The sequence below is a fragment of the Neoarius graeffei genome, chromosome 8 (genome assembly GCF_027579695.1).
Source record: "Neoarius graeffei isolate fNeoGra1 chromosome 8, fNeoGra1.pri, whole genome shotgun sequence".
Classification (NCBI taxonomy): Eukaryota; Metazoa; Chordata; class Actinopteri; order Siluriformes; family Ariidae; genus Neoarius; species Neoarius graeffei.
The window spans coordinates 57,359,023-57,373,436 of record NC_083576.1 but is presented as its reverse complement, the minus strand read 5'-3'; the positions used below and the strand labels follow the sequence as shown (position 1 = coordinate 57,373,436).

General features: G+C 41.6%; 1 protein-coding gene across 1 annotated transcript in view; it reads left to right on the top strand.

The window, feature by feature from the left end:
• cenpu (centromere protein U) overlaps positions 1–14,061 on the top strand; it is a 55,915-nt gene extending 41,854 nt beyond the window's left edge. The window contains exons 7-12 of the mRNA XM_060927899.1: positions 10,034–10,136; positions 10,267–10,345; positions 10,490–10,537; positions 13,136–13,197; positions 13,329–13,485; positions 13,794–14,061. Coding sequence (XP_060783882.1) covers positions 10,034–10,136; positions 10,267–10,345; positions 10,490–10,537; positions 13,136–13,197; positions 13,329–13,485; positions 13,794–13,931 — 587 coding nt within the window. The 3' untranslated portion in view covers positions 13,932–14,061. The remainder of the gene's footprint in view (positions 1–10,033; positions 10,137–10,266; positions 10,346–10,489; positions 10,538–13,135; positions 13,198–13,328; positions 13,486–13,793) is intronic.
• Positions 14,062–14,414: the final 353 nt, after the last annotated feature.

Genomic DNA, 14,414 nt, shown 5'->3' with positions numbered 1-14,414 from the left:
GTCACGCGTGTAACAATCCAGGTATCAATTTAGTTCCCGTACACAGCAGTGGTTAGACCAGTCTCGATATGGAATCACGTTTTGGAAAGAATTCTGATAGTGATTGGGATTCTTATATGTCGGATGAAGGTGCAGATGATTATCAAGGATGTTCCGAAGTAAATGGTTATCTTTTCGAGCCCCCAAGACGAGAAACAGATACCAGTTCACAACAGTCCCACTCACTGCCGATAGCGCACCACCAGCCAGAGAGAATTGGAGAAACAGATCGGTTTGTGGATCTTTATTCTAAGCTGGCCGCTGCAAAATATAGGGAAAATATTTACATGCATCTCAATAAATGCAGAAATATAATCTTTAAAACGTACACTTATTTAGTGTAATTATTGAAAGAAAATATGAAGTGAGCGATAATACGGGATGTCCAAATGTCAGATCAGATGCCATTTATAAAATAAATGGCTTTCTTTTTTGCTTCAGTAATTCCCATGTGGTCGTTCTGGTGGTGGTGGTGGTGAACACTTGATGAATCAGATTTATTATTAGTAGGCGACACGAAATATGCCCGCTTTTTTTTTTTTTGCACAAACCTCACCCACTGTCGCTTTAGATTAGTGTCATTTCTCGGAAATTCATGAACTGAATGTCCTGTTGTATATGGATTTCAACATCCAAACACAATGCAGCACTTTCCCATCATTATTTTTGTAAGATTCCAGCAACAATATCCAATTTTAATGAGTAAACAAGCACAGAGTCCAATGAACCGAAATGACCCAGATAACCGGGATTCCATGCGTGACGTCATGCGAGATTAGCCCTGGGGCAAGCCTGGCTTTTTCCGGGATCCGGAAGCTGCAATTTATCAATAGTTTTGTCTCTCGTCTCGTCTCTCATCATCTTCCGCTTTATCCGGGACCGGGTCGCGGAGGCAGCAGTCTAAGCATGGAAGCCCAAACTTCCCTCTCCCCAGACACCTCGGTCAGCTCTTCGGGAAGAACACGAGGCGTTCCCAGGCCAGCCGAGAGACACAGTCCCTCCAGCGTGTCCTGGGTCTTCTCCGGGGCCTCCTCCCGGGGAACATGCCTGGAACACCTCCCCAGGGAGGCGTCCAGGAGGCATCCGAAAAAGATGCCCGAGCCACCTCAGCTGGTTCCTCTCGATGTGGACGAGCAGCAGCTCTACTCCGAGCTCCTCCCGAGTGACTGTGCTTCTCACCCTATCTCTAAGGGAGCGCCCAGCCACCCTGCGAAGGAAACTCATTTCGGCCGCTTGTATCCGCGATCTTGTTCTTTCGGTCATTACCCAAAGCTCATGACCATAGTTTTATGCTTGATGAAAATGACAAATAATTTAATATTTTCCCCCCTGCTTTATTAATTTTGGTCGTCACTAATGATATTCATTTTAAAGCATTACAATAAGGCCTTACATCCACTTTAAAGAGGCTTTTCATCATTTATGTTTATATTTAGATGGTTTTATTAATTTATGTTTTTAAATTTTTGGTTATGTTCTAGGTTTTCCTTTTTAGCTATTTTGGGGTTAAATTTTATGTGGTGGTGTTGTATACATATTATTTAATTCTTGTAATGCGCATGTGAACATAATTGTATGATACGGAAGCCGAGAGAGGCCCTTCAAACAATCCTTTTTTTTTTTTTTTTTTTTTGTTCACCTTGTTATTCCGAGATAACGACATAATTAATTCAGGATCTCGAGAAAACAACACAACTAATTTGGGATCTCGAGAAAACAAAACCGTTATTTTGAGATCTCGAGAAAACAAAACAATTATTTCATGATCTCGAGTAAACAGCTGAGAAATGGTTCATTCAGGTGCGCCAAGAGACTTGTGATATGCTGACTTTGGGGCTATTTCTCATTCTGTATAGACGCAACTTTGGTCATTAGAATGTCTGGAATAATCGATCACCTAATAAGGCAATATTTTGATCAGGGGTTGACACAGGGAGAGATTGCATTAAGTCTTTTAATAAGGGATGATGTTCTCCTCTGGGACCCCCCTCTCTCTCAAGGCATCGTAAAAAGCCATTTCTGCTCTGTTACATGTCCGCCAATTTCTAAGGCTTCGTTGTCTGACCCACAGGGGGGGCGCAGCTCTGCTAGAAATCTCAGCTGTTTTCTCGAGATCATGAAATAATCGTTTTGTTTTTTCGAGATCACGGAATAATTGTCTTGTTTTCTTGAGATCTCGAATTAGTTGTGGTGTTTTCTCGAGATCCTGAATTAATTATGTCGTTATCTCGGGATAACAAGGTGAATAAAAAAAAGATTTATATGAAGGGCCTCTCTCTAGCCTGGGCCCGCCCATCCTAAGCGTGACGCAACATGAGGGCCTGTTGCGAGCTTAGTCTGGCCAGGCAAGCTATCTACAGCTCTTCCAAGCTCCCGAAAAATCGGGAACCAATCAACTTTGAGCACCTCCAACGGCCCTGGGTAGAGGCGTGTTCAAGGCAGTGACGTAGTAGAACTGCGACTGGAAGCCATAGATTGTTTACAGAATCTATGCCGGAAGCGCTTCATTCACTAGAAACATTACGAACATGGAGCAAGTTCTCATTGAAAACGGAGCAAAGAGCAGCCCTGGAGGTATTTATTGAAAGGAAGGACGTTTTCGCCTTGCTCCCAACCGGCTTAGGTAAGAGTTTAATCTACCAGTTAGCCCCGTCGCGTCGCATACGTCAGAGGAAAGAGTGATGTGATTGGTTTAAGCTTCGTCACAGCCTTTTCTGGCTTCGACCAGTAGCAAACTGAGGCATTTCAGGGAGGCGGGTCAACCACGGGCTCTGGGAAACGGTTGGGCTTAATATCTTGGCCAGACCAATAGCTCGTAGAGCTTTGCAGTCGCGTTAGCCAGACTAGCCTCTCTCGGCTTCCGTAGTATGAAACATGCGCAATAGAAGTTTAAAAAAAACCCTTCAACTTATTAAAAAAAAATAAACACTGAAAAGTTTGCCTTTTACAGATGGTACTGTGTGCATGCTGTTAATTTATTTGATGGAGGAAAATCTAATTTTAAAAAGCGAGTGCGGTTTGAAACAGGTCATAACTAAAGCTTGATAGATTTAGATTGTGTTCCTTTTCCATAGCATAAGATTGAAAATACCACCATGGATATGCTTCCTGTATTTTACTGACTATTCACGTTTATTACTTGAAGCTCGTACAACTTGGATTCAGGATCCTTTATTGCCACACACCCGTGTTGGTGAGAATTTAGTTTGGGTACAGCATTACAGTACAAAATATAATAAAATGGAATAGAATATAAAGATTACAGTGCAGAGCTGGACAATGAGGCATGTGATTGCATGGCATCAAATAATGTTGGCAAAGTGAAGATTTTCAAAAGGCACAAGCTATGCTTACAGCAGAAACTTATTAATGACAGAAGTAATTAAACAGTAAGGGCTATACCACATTTAGCACTTAAACACTGATTTCTGAGGGACAGAACCTGTTTCTGGAGTAACTCTGTTTGATGATCTGGAATCCGTGTTTGTCTGAGGGATATGTAATGGTTAAGCATCCTTTTCTCAAGGCATGGAATTAATATGGAGTTGCAGCAGCCCCAACCCCTGCTGCTATAACAGCCTCTACTCTTCTGGGAAGGATTTCCACTAGATTTTAGCATGTAGCTCTGGTAATTTGGGTTCCATTTAGCCACAAGAGCATCAGTAGGGTTGGGCACTGATTTCTGACGAGGAGGCCTGGCATGCAGTCGGTGTTCCACTTAAGGTTGAGATCGGAGCTCTGTGCAGGCCACTCGAGTTCTTCCGTACCAACCTCAGCAAACCATATCTTCATACACCTGAACTTGTCGGGACATGTTTGGGCCCCTTATTTTTAGTGAAGGGAAATTGTGACGCTATTTTAGACAGAGATATTCTGTGCAATCATGTGCCTCCAACTTTGTGCCAAAAGTTTGGGGAATGTCCATGTATGCAAATCATGGTCAGGCATCCACATGCAGTACTTTTGACCATATAGTTGAAGGGGTGTTACAGGTGAATTATTTATTTATTTATTTATTTTGTAGCTCTTTGCCTGAAGCACTCGAGAGAATGAATAGGGGACAGGTCACATCCTATGTGTGTGTGTATCCATCCACCCATCATCCGTAGCCGCTTTATCCTGTTCTACAGGGTCGCAGGCAAGCTGGAGCCTATCCCAGCTGACTACGGGCGAAAGGCGGGGTACACCCTGGACAAGTCGCCAGGTCATCACAGGGCTGACACATAGACACAGACAACCATTCACACTCACATTCACACCTACGGTCAATTTAGAGTCACCAGTTAACCTAACCTGCATGTCTTTGGACTGTGGGGGAAACCGGAGCACCCGGAGGAAACCCACGGGGAGAACATGCAAACTCCGCGCAGAAAGGCCCTCGCCGGCCAATGGGCTCAAACCCAGGACCTTCTTCCTGTGAGGTGACAGTGCTAACCACTACACCACCGTATATACCATTAGAAGTGGTCTCTTAATTTTTTTCCATAGCTGTATGTATACACACACTTGCCTGGCCAAAAAAAAAAAAAAAACTGTGTGCGCACAGAACCACTTTTAGCTTTGATTATGGCACTGTGGCTTTTTTTTTTTGACAACCTTGTGCAACAACATCACAGCATTTATTTCTGTTCAGAGTTGCTTTAATTTTTCACTAAAATATTGTATCTGCACACCGTCATCAGCAACCAGAGGAGTCTGTTCAGTGACAGAATGCTTCTTCCCAAGTGCAGGACAAACAGACTCGAACACTCCTTTATCCATCCTGCTGCCCCCCTTTCCCCTTTATTCCCCCCCTTCCCCTTCCTCTCTTCCCCATATCTTATTCTTTTTATATTTGTATATGTAAATACCTAATTTATTTTAATTTATCTAGAAGTTTTTCTCTATTTTCTGTTTATCTGTAATGATGCTGTTGGAATCTTTATTGATCCCTTTGGGAGGGTTCCCTCAGGGAAATCAAGTTTTATCTAATCCAGGGGTTTTCAAAGTGTGGGAGAGTCAGCCCCCCCTCAGAGAGCAAATAAACAACAGCGCCCCCCCCTTACAATTTTTGTTGTTGCTATACTTAATGTTCCATTCGTATTTTTAAAAAATGGTTGTTGTACACATTATTTTTTTCTTTTTCACATTTTAAACATCTGTGCTTTTTAAAACGTCTTGTTTTACACATTTTAAACATCCCATAGCATCGTTAGCTAGCACCTCTTGGCAGACAACACACTGTGGCAGTGGAGCATCTTCAGATCCAGTCCATGAAAATCCAAACTTTAAATAATCGTGGTCATACTTCCTTCTTTTTTCAGTCCCCCAGGATTCCGCGGGCCTTTTTTGTGATTGTTGTGGGCTAAAATGTCTGTTGCAGGGGTTTCCAAAAAAATTGCGATGAAAGTTGCGGTGTTTTTTAGGTTTTTGTTGCGATTACATTGCGGGAGGAAGTGAAAGTTGCGAGAAATTGTTGTGATTTTCTCTTTTTGTGATTAAAATTGAGTGATATGTTAAATATTAAGTTATTACTGAAAAACTGTTGATTAAAAAAACAAAGAGAAATGGTCCTATAAACAACTTTACCAATATAAAAGATTACCAGGACTACAAAAATGCAGAAAAATAGGCTTATCCAAATGCACCTGTTGGTTCAAAAGTTAAAGTGCAGAGAACCTCACAGCACAACATGAAGTTACCTTCAAATATAATATAAATGCCTCAGCTTTCATGTAAGAAAAAAAAAACTATTAATACTAGTACTGTGTGCAGGCAGTCTCTCCTGAAGACTAAATTAAACAATAATTATAAACTAATAAAATAAATGGCTCAGGCTTCATAGAAGAAAAAAACAATTTGAACAGAATCTCACAGTATGATGCTGAAGCTGCCTAAACAATGGAAAATAAAATACCATTTTGGCAAAAATGTTGGCATCCATTAACTTCTTGTATTAAGTAAAAAAAAAAAGTGCACACAGTCCTTCACTGTAAACATAACACACTTTCAGTGTTGCCAGATACTGCTGACGTTTTCCAGTCCAAAATATGTTCAAAACCCGCCAAAATGCACTTGAAATCGTCCAATCTGGCAACACGACGCGCATGCTGCTTCTCTTGAACACACGGAAGTAAGGCGGAAGGTAGTTTGTCGACGTCACCTCAAGACGACGCCAACGATTGGTCAAATTTGCGGGAAAGTTGCGGTGATTGGATATAATTGCAACACCGCCCTGAATTCGCGGGGATTGGTTGAATTTGCGCTGAAGTTGCAAATCGCAACATCCTGGAGGCTCTGTTTTTTTGCTTGGCCCAGACTCTGTCTCCTCACTCACTGTAGCTTTAGGTACTAAAAACCGATCCATTTTGTCTCTCACGTTGCGCCTCCCCTGAAGAACTCTGGTGCCCCCCAGGGGGGGCGTGCCCCACACTTTGAAAAGCCCTAATCTAATCTATTGATGACAGGAGAGTCAAACCACTCTGTAAAGGGGTCAGCCATGGCCTGAAGGTTAGAGAAGCAGCCTTGGGCCCAAAAGGTTAAATTCCTGGGACCAGCAGGAAAAATGTGAAGGGAGTTGAGTGAATGAGCAGCACTTTCCCCTCCCTTTGTATCATGGCTAAAGTGCCCTTGAGCGAGGCACCTAACCCCCAATTGCTCCCCGGGCACTGTAGCATAGCTGCCCACTGCTCTGGGTATGTGTGCGCGTGCTCATTGCTCACTTTTGTGTGCATGCATGTGTTCACTGCTTCAGATGGGTTAAATGAAGAGGAGGAATTTCACTGTGCTTGAGTGTGCATGTGACAAATAAATGCTGCTGCTTCTTCTTAAAGTAGTCTGCAGCACATCCCAAAGACTCGGCGGGGTCAAGGTCAGGACTCTGTGGTGGCCAATTTGTGTGTGAAAATGATTCTTCATGCTCCCTGAACCAGTCTTTCACAATCTCAGCCCAATGAATCCTGGCATTGTCATCCTGGAATATTCCCATGCCATCAGTGAAGGAAAAAAATCCATTGCTCAAGAATCCAAAGTTGAGGCTCCCTAACAAATCGAAGCTTTTTCTTCTGATTATCCTCACTAACAAGTAGTTGTTTTTTTTTAATGGCCACACATCTGTTTCACCCCAATCCTGAGAGTTCTTGTCACATTGTGTGTGTGTGTGTGAATGCTCTTACTTTCACTATTGTACATAGTCATGAGTCCTACGGTCAGTTATTTTTATGATTCAACTTCAAGCGTTTAAATATTCTCCAGTCACGGCTAGTCACAGCCCCGCCCCCAGACCACGTTTCTTCTGGGTTCGCCACTATCCTTCCAGGTTTTAATAATATGTTGGACAGAGCTTAACCCTATTTCAGTTGTTTAAGAAATGAGAAGCTACTCACTGCATCAGTTAGGGTTAAAAGAATTGTTTTAGCTGAAACACATTAATGACTGACTGCAGTAATTATCCAATGAAAGGATCTTAAGTATTTGCTTATTTAAATCCAAGCGGTGCCTTTTATATATAGAGGATATTACTCAGCTGCATGGAGATATGAAGTTTATCTTCAAGTGGTGAATTTTATATAATGTACAGTGGGGAAAACAAGTATTTGATCCCTTGCTGATTTTGTTGGTTTACCCACTAAGAAAGACTTGATCAGTCTGTAATTTTAATGGTAGGTGTATTCTAACATGTGGAGACAGAATATCAAAAAGAAAATCCAGAAAATAACTTTTAAATATCTATATTAATTTATTTGTATTTTATTGAGAAAAAGAAGTATTTGATCCCCTAGTAACCATCAAGAGTTCTTGTTAATACAGACAAGTTAGACTCTCCAAATGACCTTGTCACCTAAATTGAAGACACCTGATATCACTAATGACTTGTATAAAAGCCACCTGGCCACAGAATCAATCAGTTTGTCAGACTCCAAACTCTCCAACATGGGAAAGACTAAAGAGCTTTCTGTGGATTTAAGGGAGAAGATTGTAGACCTGCACAAGACCGGTATGGGCTACAAAACCATTAGCAAGAAGCTGGGCGTTAAGGTGACAACTGTTGGTGCAATTGTGCGCAAGTACAAGACTCACAACATGATCATCAGTCAACCTAGGTCTGGGGCTCCAAACAAGATCTCACCTCGTGGGGTTTCCAGGATCATGAGAACGGTGAGAAATAGACCTACTACAACACAGGCAGAGTTAGTGGATGATCTTAAAGCAGCTGGGATCACAGTCACCAAGCAAACAGTTGGTAACACTTTACACCGCAATGGTCTAACACCTTACAGTGCTCGCAAAGTACCCCTGCTTAAGAAAGCACATGTGCAGGCCCGCCTGAACTTTGCCAATGAACATCTGAATGACTTGGAGAGTGACTGGGAGAAGGTGTTATGGTCAGATAAGACCAAAATTGAGCTCTTTGGCATCAATTCAGCCCGTCGTGTCTGGAGGGAGAGACATGTTGCTTATGACCCCAAGAACACCATCCCCACTGTCAAGCATGGAGGTGGTAACATTATGCTTTGGGCGTGTTTTTCTGCACAGGGCTACTTCACCGTATCAATGGGAGGATGGACGGAGCCATGTACCGTAAAATCCTAAGTGAAAACCTCCTTCCCTCTGCCAGGAAGCTTAAAATGGGTCGTGGATGGGTCTTCCAGCAGGATAATGACCCAAAGCATACAGCCAAGGCAACCAAGGAATGGCTGAAGAAGAAACATATCAAGGTCATGGAGTGGCCCAGCCAGTCTCCGGACCTGAATCCTATAGAAAATCTATGGAGAGAGCTGAAGCTCAGAGTTGCCAAGCGACAGCCACGGAATCTTGATGATTTAGAGGTCATTTGCAAAGAAGAGTGGACCAAAATTCCTCCTAATATGTGCAGAAACCTGGTCATCAACTACAAAAAACGTCTGACCTCTGTGCTTGCTAATAAGGGGTTTGCCACAAAGTACTAAGTCCTTTTGGCAAGAGGGTTCAAATACTTATTTTCCTCAATAAAATGCAAATAAATTAATACAAATTCTTTAAAGTCGATTTCTTGATTTTCTTTGTGATATTCTGTCTCAGCATGTTAGACTACACCTACCATTAATATTACAGACTGATCGAGTCTTTATTAGTGGCCAAACCAACAAAATCAGCAAGGGATCAAATACTTGTTTTCCCCACTGTATATCATGAGTGAGCAGAGCGAACGAGTGGTATATTTTTCAACACGAGAAGATAAACTTCATATCTTCGCGCCATTGTGTAATGTTCTTTATATTATATGGACACAACCACAAAAAAACCCACAAGTTAATCAAAATAATTTTAATTTTGAACCGGTTCGTCATTTTGACAAGTGTCAAGTCAGCAGGAAAACACTGGGAGTGGCGTCATTGGTGGGAAATATATCAGTCACATCCGTGATGCATTTCGTATGAAAAATGTGAGTTTTTCAACACGAGAAGATAAACTTCATATCTTCAAGCCAATGTGTGATTTGTCTATATAATAAAAAGAAACCATCACAAACAAAAAGTACCCAAATTTATCAAAACAATTCATTCGTTTCCTCATGCATGACATAGAGATTTATGTCATGGTTTTGGTGCTCCATGTCCCGGAATGTAGCACGTATGAAAAATACGAGTGGCGTATTTCCCAGTAAAACGCTCATTTCTATATAATATATAGAAACATTGTTGTAATGGACAGAGTTACAATCCCATTTACATAACTTGCTGATGTATTTATAGACATTAACAAGTGTCTGTGATGGTTATTGGATCCTGTTTTTAGAGCACAGCTACAGTACGTACTTCCTGTCAGGATGGTGATGGATCATTATCTGAAAATAGTCCAGTCATGGTGGTATCATCAGAAAGTTTGAACATCATCTTCTCTGAGTTGTTTTGAATGGTGTGTTCATTTGTGTGGGGGGAAAAACACACTTGTATTGAGTGTCAGGATTTGAGAGGATGTGGTGTTTAGTTTGATCACCTCTGAGTTTAGGGGAAAAACATTCTTTCTGTTACAGGCAGCGCTTATCCCAATGAGAAGCGAAAACCTGGAGGTGTGAGAAAGCCAACTGATTTCACTGTTGTCCTTGAAGCGTTCCAGGAATTTGTCACGCAGTACAAGTAAGCCTTCAAGATTGCTTTTTTTTTTATGATAGTATTTCCCTGTATGATATTCTTAATGCATAATTATTTAAGAATTACTTTTACTATTGTAATAATGAACTATTAAGTTGGTGATGATTTTGTGCAGGGAGACCGTGAGCTCTGAGGTTGTTAAAAAAGCCATAAATGCATTTTCTTGCTCATTTGAGGAGCAGCTCACTGAGAAGGTGAGTCTGTTTTGAATAGTTCTCAATAAAGGATCATTCGTGTACAGTATATGAAATAGCAGTTGACGCAAAGAGAGCTTATTCTGTTAGAACAAGGTAGCATGCATAGCTCTCAGCTAACGCTAACAAACGCCTGTGTTCCAGATCACTGCACTTGCGGAGTTCAACAGTGTAAAGCGTGAAGCTGTAAAGGTAGTTGTACTTTGCCTCATAGTGTTCAGATTGTATCAATTCCTGATAGTCATTTACAACCCCGATTCCAAAAAAGTTGGGACAAAGTACAAATTGTAAATAAAAATGGAATGCAATAATTTACAAATCTCAAAAACTGATATTGTATTCACAATAGAACATAGACAACATATCAAATGTCGAAAGTGAGACATTTTGAAAGTTCATGCCAAATATTGGCTCATTTGAAATTTCATGACAGCAGCACATCTCAAAAAAGTTGGGACAGGGGCAATAAGAGGCTGGAAAAGTTAAAGGTACAAAAAAGGAACAGCTGGAGGACCAAACTGCAACTCATTAGGTTAATTGGCAATAGGTCATTAACATGACTGGGTATAAAAAGAGCATCTTGGAGTGGCAGCGGCTCTCAGAAGTAAAGATGGGAAGAGGATCACCAATCCCCCTAATTCTGCGCCGACAAATAGTGGAGCAATATCAGAAAGGAGTTCGACAGTGTAAAATTGCAAAGAGTTTGAACATATCATCATCTACAGTGCATAATATCATCAAAAGATTCAGAGAATCTGGAAGAATCTCTGTGCGTAAGGGTCAAGGCTGGAGAACCATACTGGGTGCCCGTGATCTTCGGGCCCTTAGACAGCACTGCATCACATACAGGCATGCTTCTGTATTGGAAATCACAAAATGGGCTCAGGAACATTTCCAGAGAACATTATCTGTGAACACAATTCACCGTGCCATCCGCCGTTGCCAGCTAAAACTCTATAGTTCAAAGAAGAAGCCGTATCTAAACATGATCCAGAAATGCAGACGTCTTCTCTGGGCCAAGGCTCATTTAAAATGGACTGTGGCAAAGTGGAAAACTGTTCTGTGGTCAGACGAATCAAAATTTGAAGTTCTTTATGGAAATCAGGGACGCCGTGTCATTCGGACTAAAGAGGAGAAGGACGACCCAAGTTGTTATCAGCGCTCAGTTCAGAAGCCTGCATCTCTGATGGTATGGGGTTGCATTAGTGCGTGTGGCATGGGCAGCTTACTCATCTGGAAAGACACCATCAATGCTGAAAGGTATATCCAGGTTCTAGAGCAACATATGCTCCCATCCAGACGACGTCTCTTTCAGGGAAGACCTTGCATTTTCCAACATGACAATGCCAAACCACATACTGCATCAATTACAGCATCATGGCTGTGTAGAAGAAGGGTCCGGGTACTGAACTGGCCAGCCTGCAGTCCAGATCTTTCACCCATAGAAAACATTTGGCGCATCATAAAACGGAAGATACGACAAAAAAGACCTAAGACAGTTGAGCAACTAGAATCCTACAATAGGGCCCTGTCACACTATAGCGTTTTGTTCGACGTTTGGTTGCGTTTTTAAAAATTTGAGAAACGCCGGGGAACGTCGACGTTCTTCAAATTAAGTTTCTAGGTCAACGATGTTGTAACGTTCTTGTAACGCTTGGGTAACGCTCAGCCAACGTTCCCTCAGTGTCAGGCGACGTTTGTGGTCCAAAATAGCAGCAAAACCTAGCGTTCTCATAGCGTCCACAGCGCTTTGATAGCGTTATCATAGCATTTGGGTAGCGTCTGCCTTGCGTCCAGGTAATGTTCTGGACGTTACACAGACGCTGGAAAAATTCAGAACGCTGACAGACGTTAGAAAGATGTTGAAAGAGCGTTACATGAGCGTTAAGAACGCTCGGCGAACGCTGACGAACGCTGAAAAACGTTGGCGACACGCTGGACAGACGTTCGATGGACGTTACACAGGCGTTAGGCAAGCGTTACCCAAGCGCTAGGCACGCGCTGGACACTCGACCCTGATGGGCCGGCGTCCGCCTAGCGTCCAGGGAACGTCCTGACTTTCGAGTAACGTTCGAGTAACGCCCGCAAACTTTCGTGTAACGTTCCTCTAACGTGTAAGTAGCGTTTTGATAGAACGTCCTGAATTTTTGTGCACACCCAAAACTATTTTTCACCCTCAGCGTTCGCCGACGTCCCTCGACGTTCCCCAACGTTTGCCGACGCTCGTCTAACTTTCTTGTAACTTTTTTCTAACGTTCTCGACGTTCCTCTGCGTTTCGCAACACGTTACTCGAACGCTGGTGAGAACGTCGTAGTGTGACAGGGCCCTTAGACAAGAATGGGTTAACATTCCTATCCCTAAACTTGAGCAACTTGTCTCCTCAGTCCCCAGACGTTTACAGACTGTTGTAAAGAGAAAAGGGGATGTCTCACAGTGGTAAATATGGCCTTGTCCCAACTTTGAGATGTGTTGTTGTCATGAAATTTAAAATCACCTAATTTTTCTCTTTAAATGATACATTTTCTCAGTTTAAACATTTGATATGTCCTCTATGTTCTATTCTGAATAAAATATGGAATTTTGAAACTTCCACATCATTGCATTCCGTTTTTATTTACAATTTGTACTTTGTCCCAACTTTTTTGGAATCGGGGTTGTACATTCAATTTGTATTTATTGCTCAATTGATTCAGGAAATCATTTCTCAGCAGCTATCCAATGAACGAACTCCTTCAAATGTATTTCTTAGAAATGAATGTATCTCTCTCTTCTGTTTTTAAATGGCTCAGGTTAATAGAACCCTAAACCAGAAAAAGACTAGACTTTTGGAGGCCAAGAATGAATTAATCAAGTAAGAAACATCCACTAAAATGAGAAATTGTACTGTTTTCCCTGCTTGGAGTGTTTAGCAGCAGAGTTTGAGCTTTTCCTGGTTGACTAAATCTGGTTTTTTTTTTTTTGTTTTAATTGTGGCTCTGTCAGGAGTAAGGCGGCGCTGAGGAAGCTTGAGAAGGAGCATAATGAGCTGCAGCAGCGGCTCACAGCTTTAAAACAGGGCACTGCCTTTCTTAACAACCTGAAAGCACTGAACAGGAGATACCTGCAATATCGCAGGACTCATACTGATGAACCGGAAACGGTGAGAAACTGTAACCAGTTATACATGTTCAAATGTACTCAACTTCCCAACTCGTCTTGGGCTTTGGTGTTAAAATAGAGCAATATTCTGATTTGTCCGAGTCCTTGAGTATCGGGTTGCACTGCTAGCACTTGATATAACTGGGAATGTGAAAAGTTCTTGTGGGGTTTTCTTTTTTTTTTAATTCTTTTTTTTTTTTTTTTTTTGCTAAAAAGACGTGTCTTCTGCCATTCAGATTGTTCAATCTGTCAGAATAAGAAGATTGTTCCAGTAATTTTCTATGAATTTCCCCCCCCTCTTTCTGACAGTATGGACCATCCTGCATGCCAGCTATGCTGCTGGAGGCCAGAAGCATCACAGGGACAGAAAACCAGTTAAAGAACATCAATGACGAGCTGCAGCAAGTCTTAGAGGAAACTGCTTACAAAGTGTATCGCATGCAGTGAATCACAAATCAGTGAATTTCAGAATTTTGAAATGTATTCAGTTCATTATAAAAACCCTAATGCTGAGTTTGTATAATATGCATTAGGTCTGTGTGATATTGATTTACCATTAAAAATTTGAGAGAAACAATTCTGTTGTTTAGAAACAATAGCTAGAATAGAGGAGGGTGTTATTATTGTAGTAATAATAATAGCAGTTGTTGTCATCAAATATTATTGCTCACTTGCTTCAGCAGTCATGTTTTATCTCGGCAAAACATTTACACATAGGATACACGGTGTGTGCAGCGGCGAAACATTTTGAAACTCCAACAGCAATAGAGAGAGAACGTTTTGCCCAGAATTCAACTTTACAGTCAGCATCTTTAAAATTTTTCATTTTGTCATCAAACTGCAACACATCGTTAGGTTCTGCCATAAGCCTTGCAGTAAATAATTTCTGCCTCTTGGCTTTTTTCCTAAATCAGGTCCTAACCCTAATCA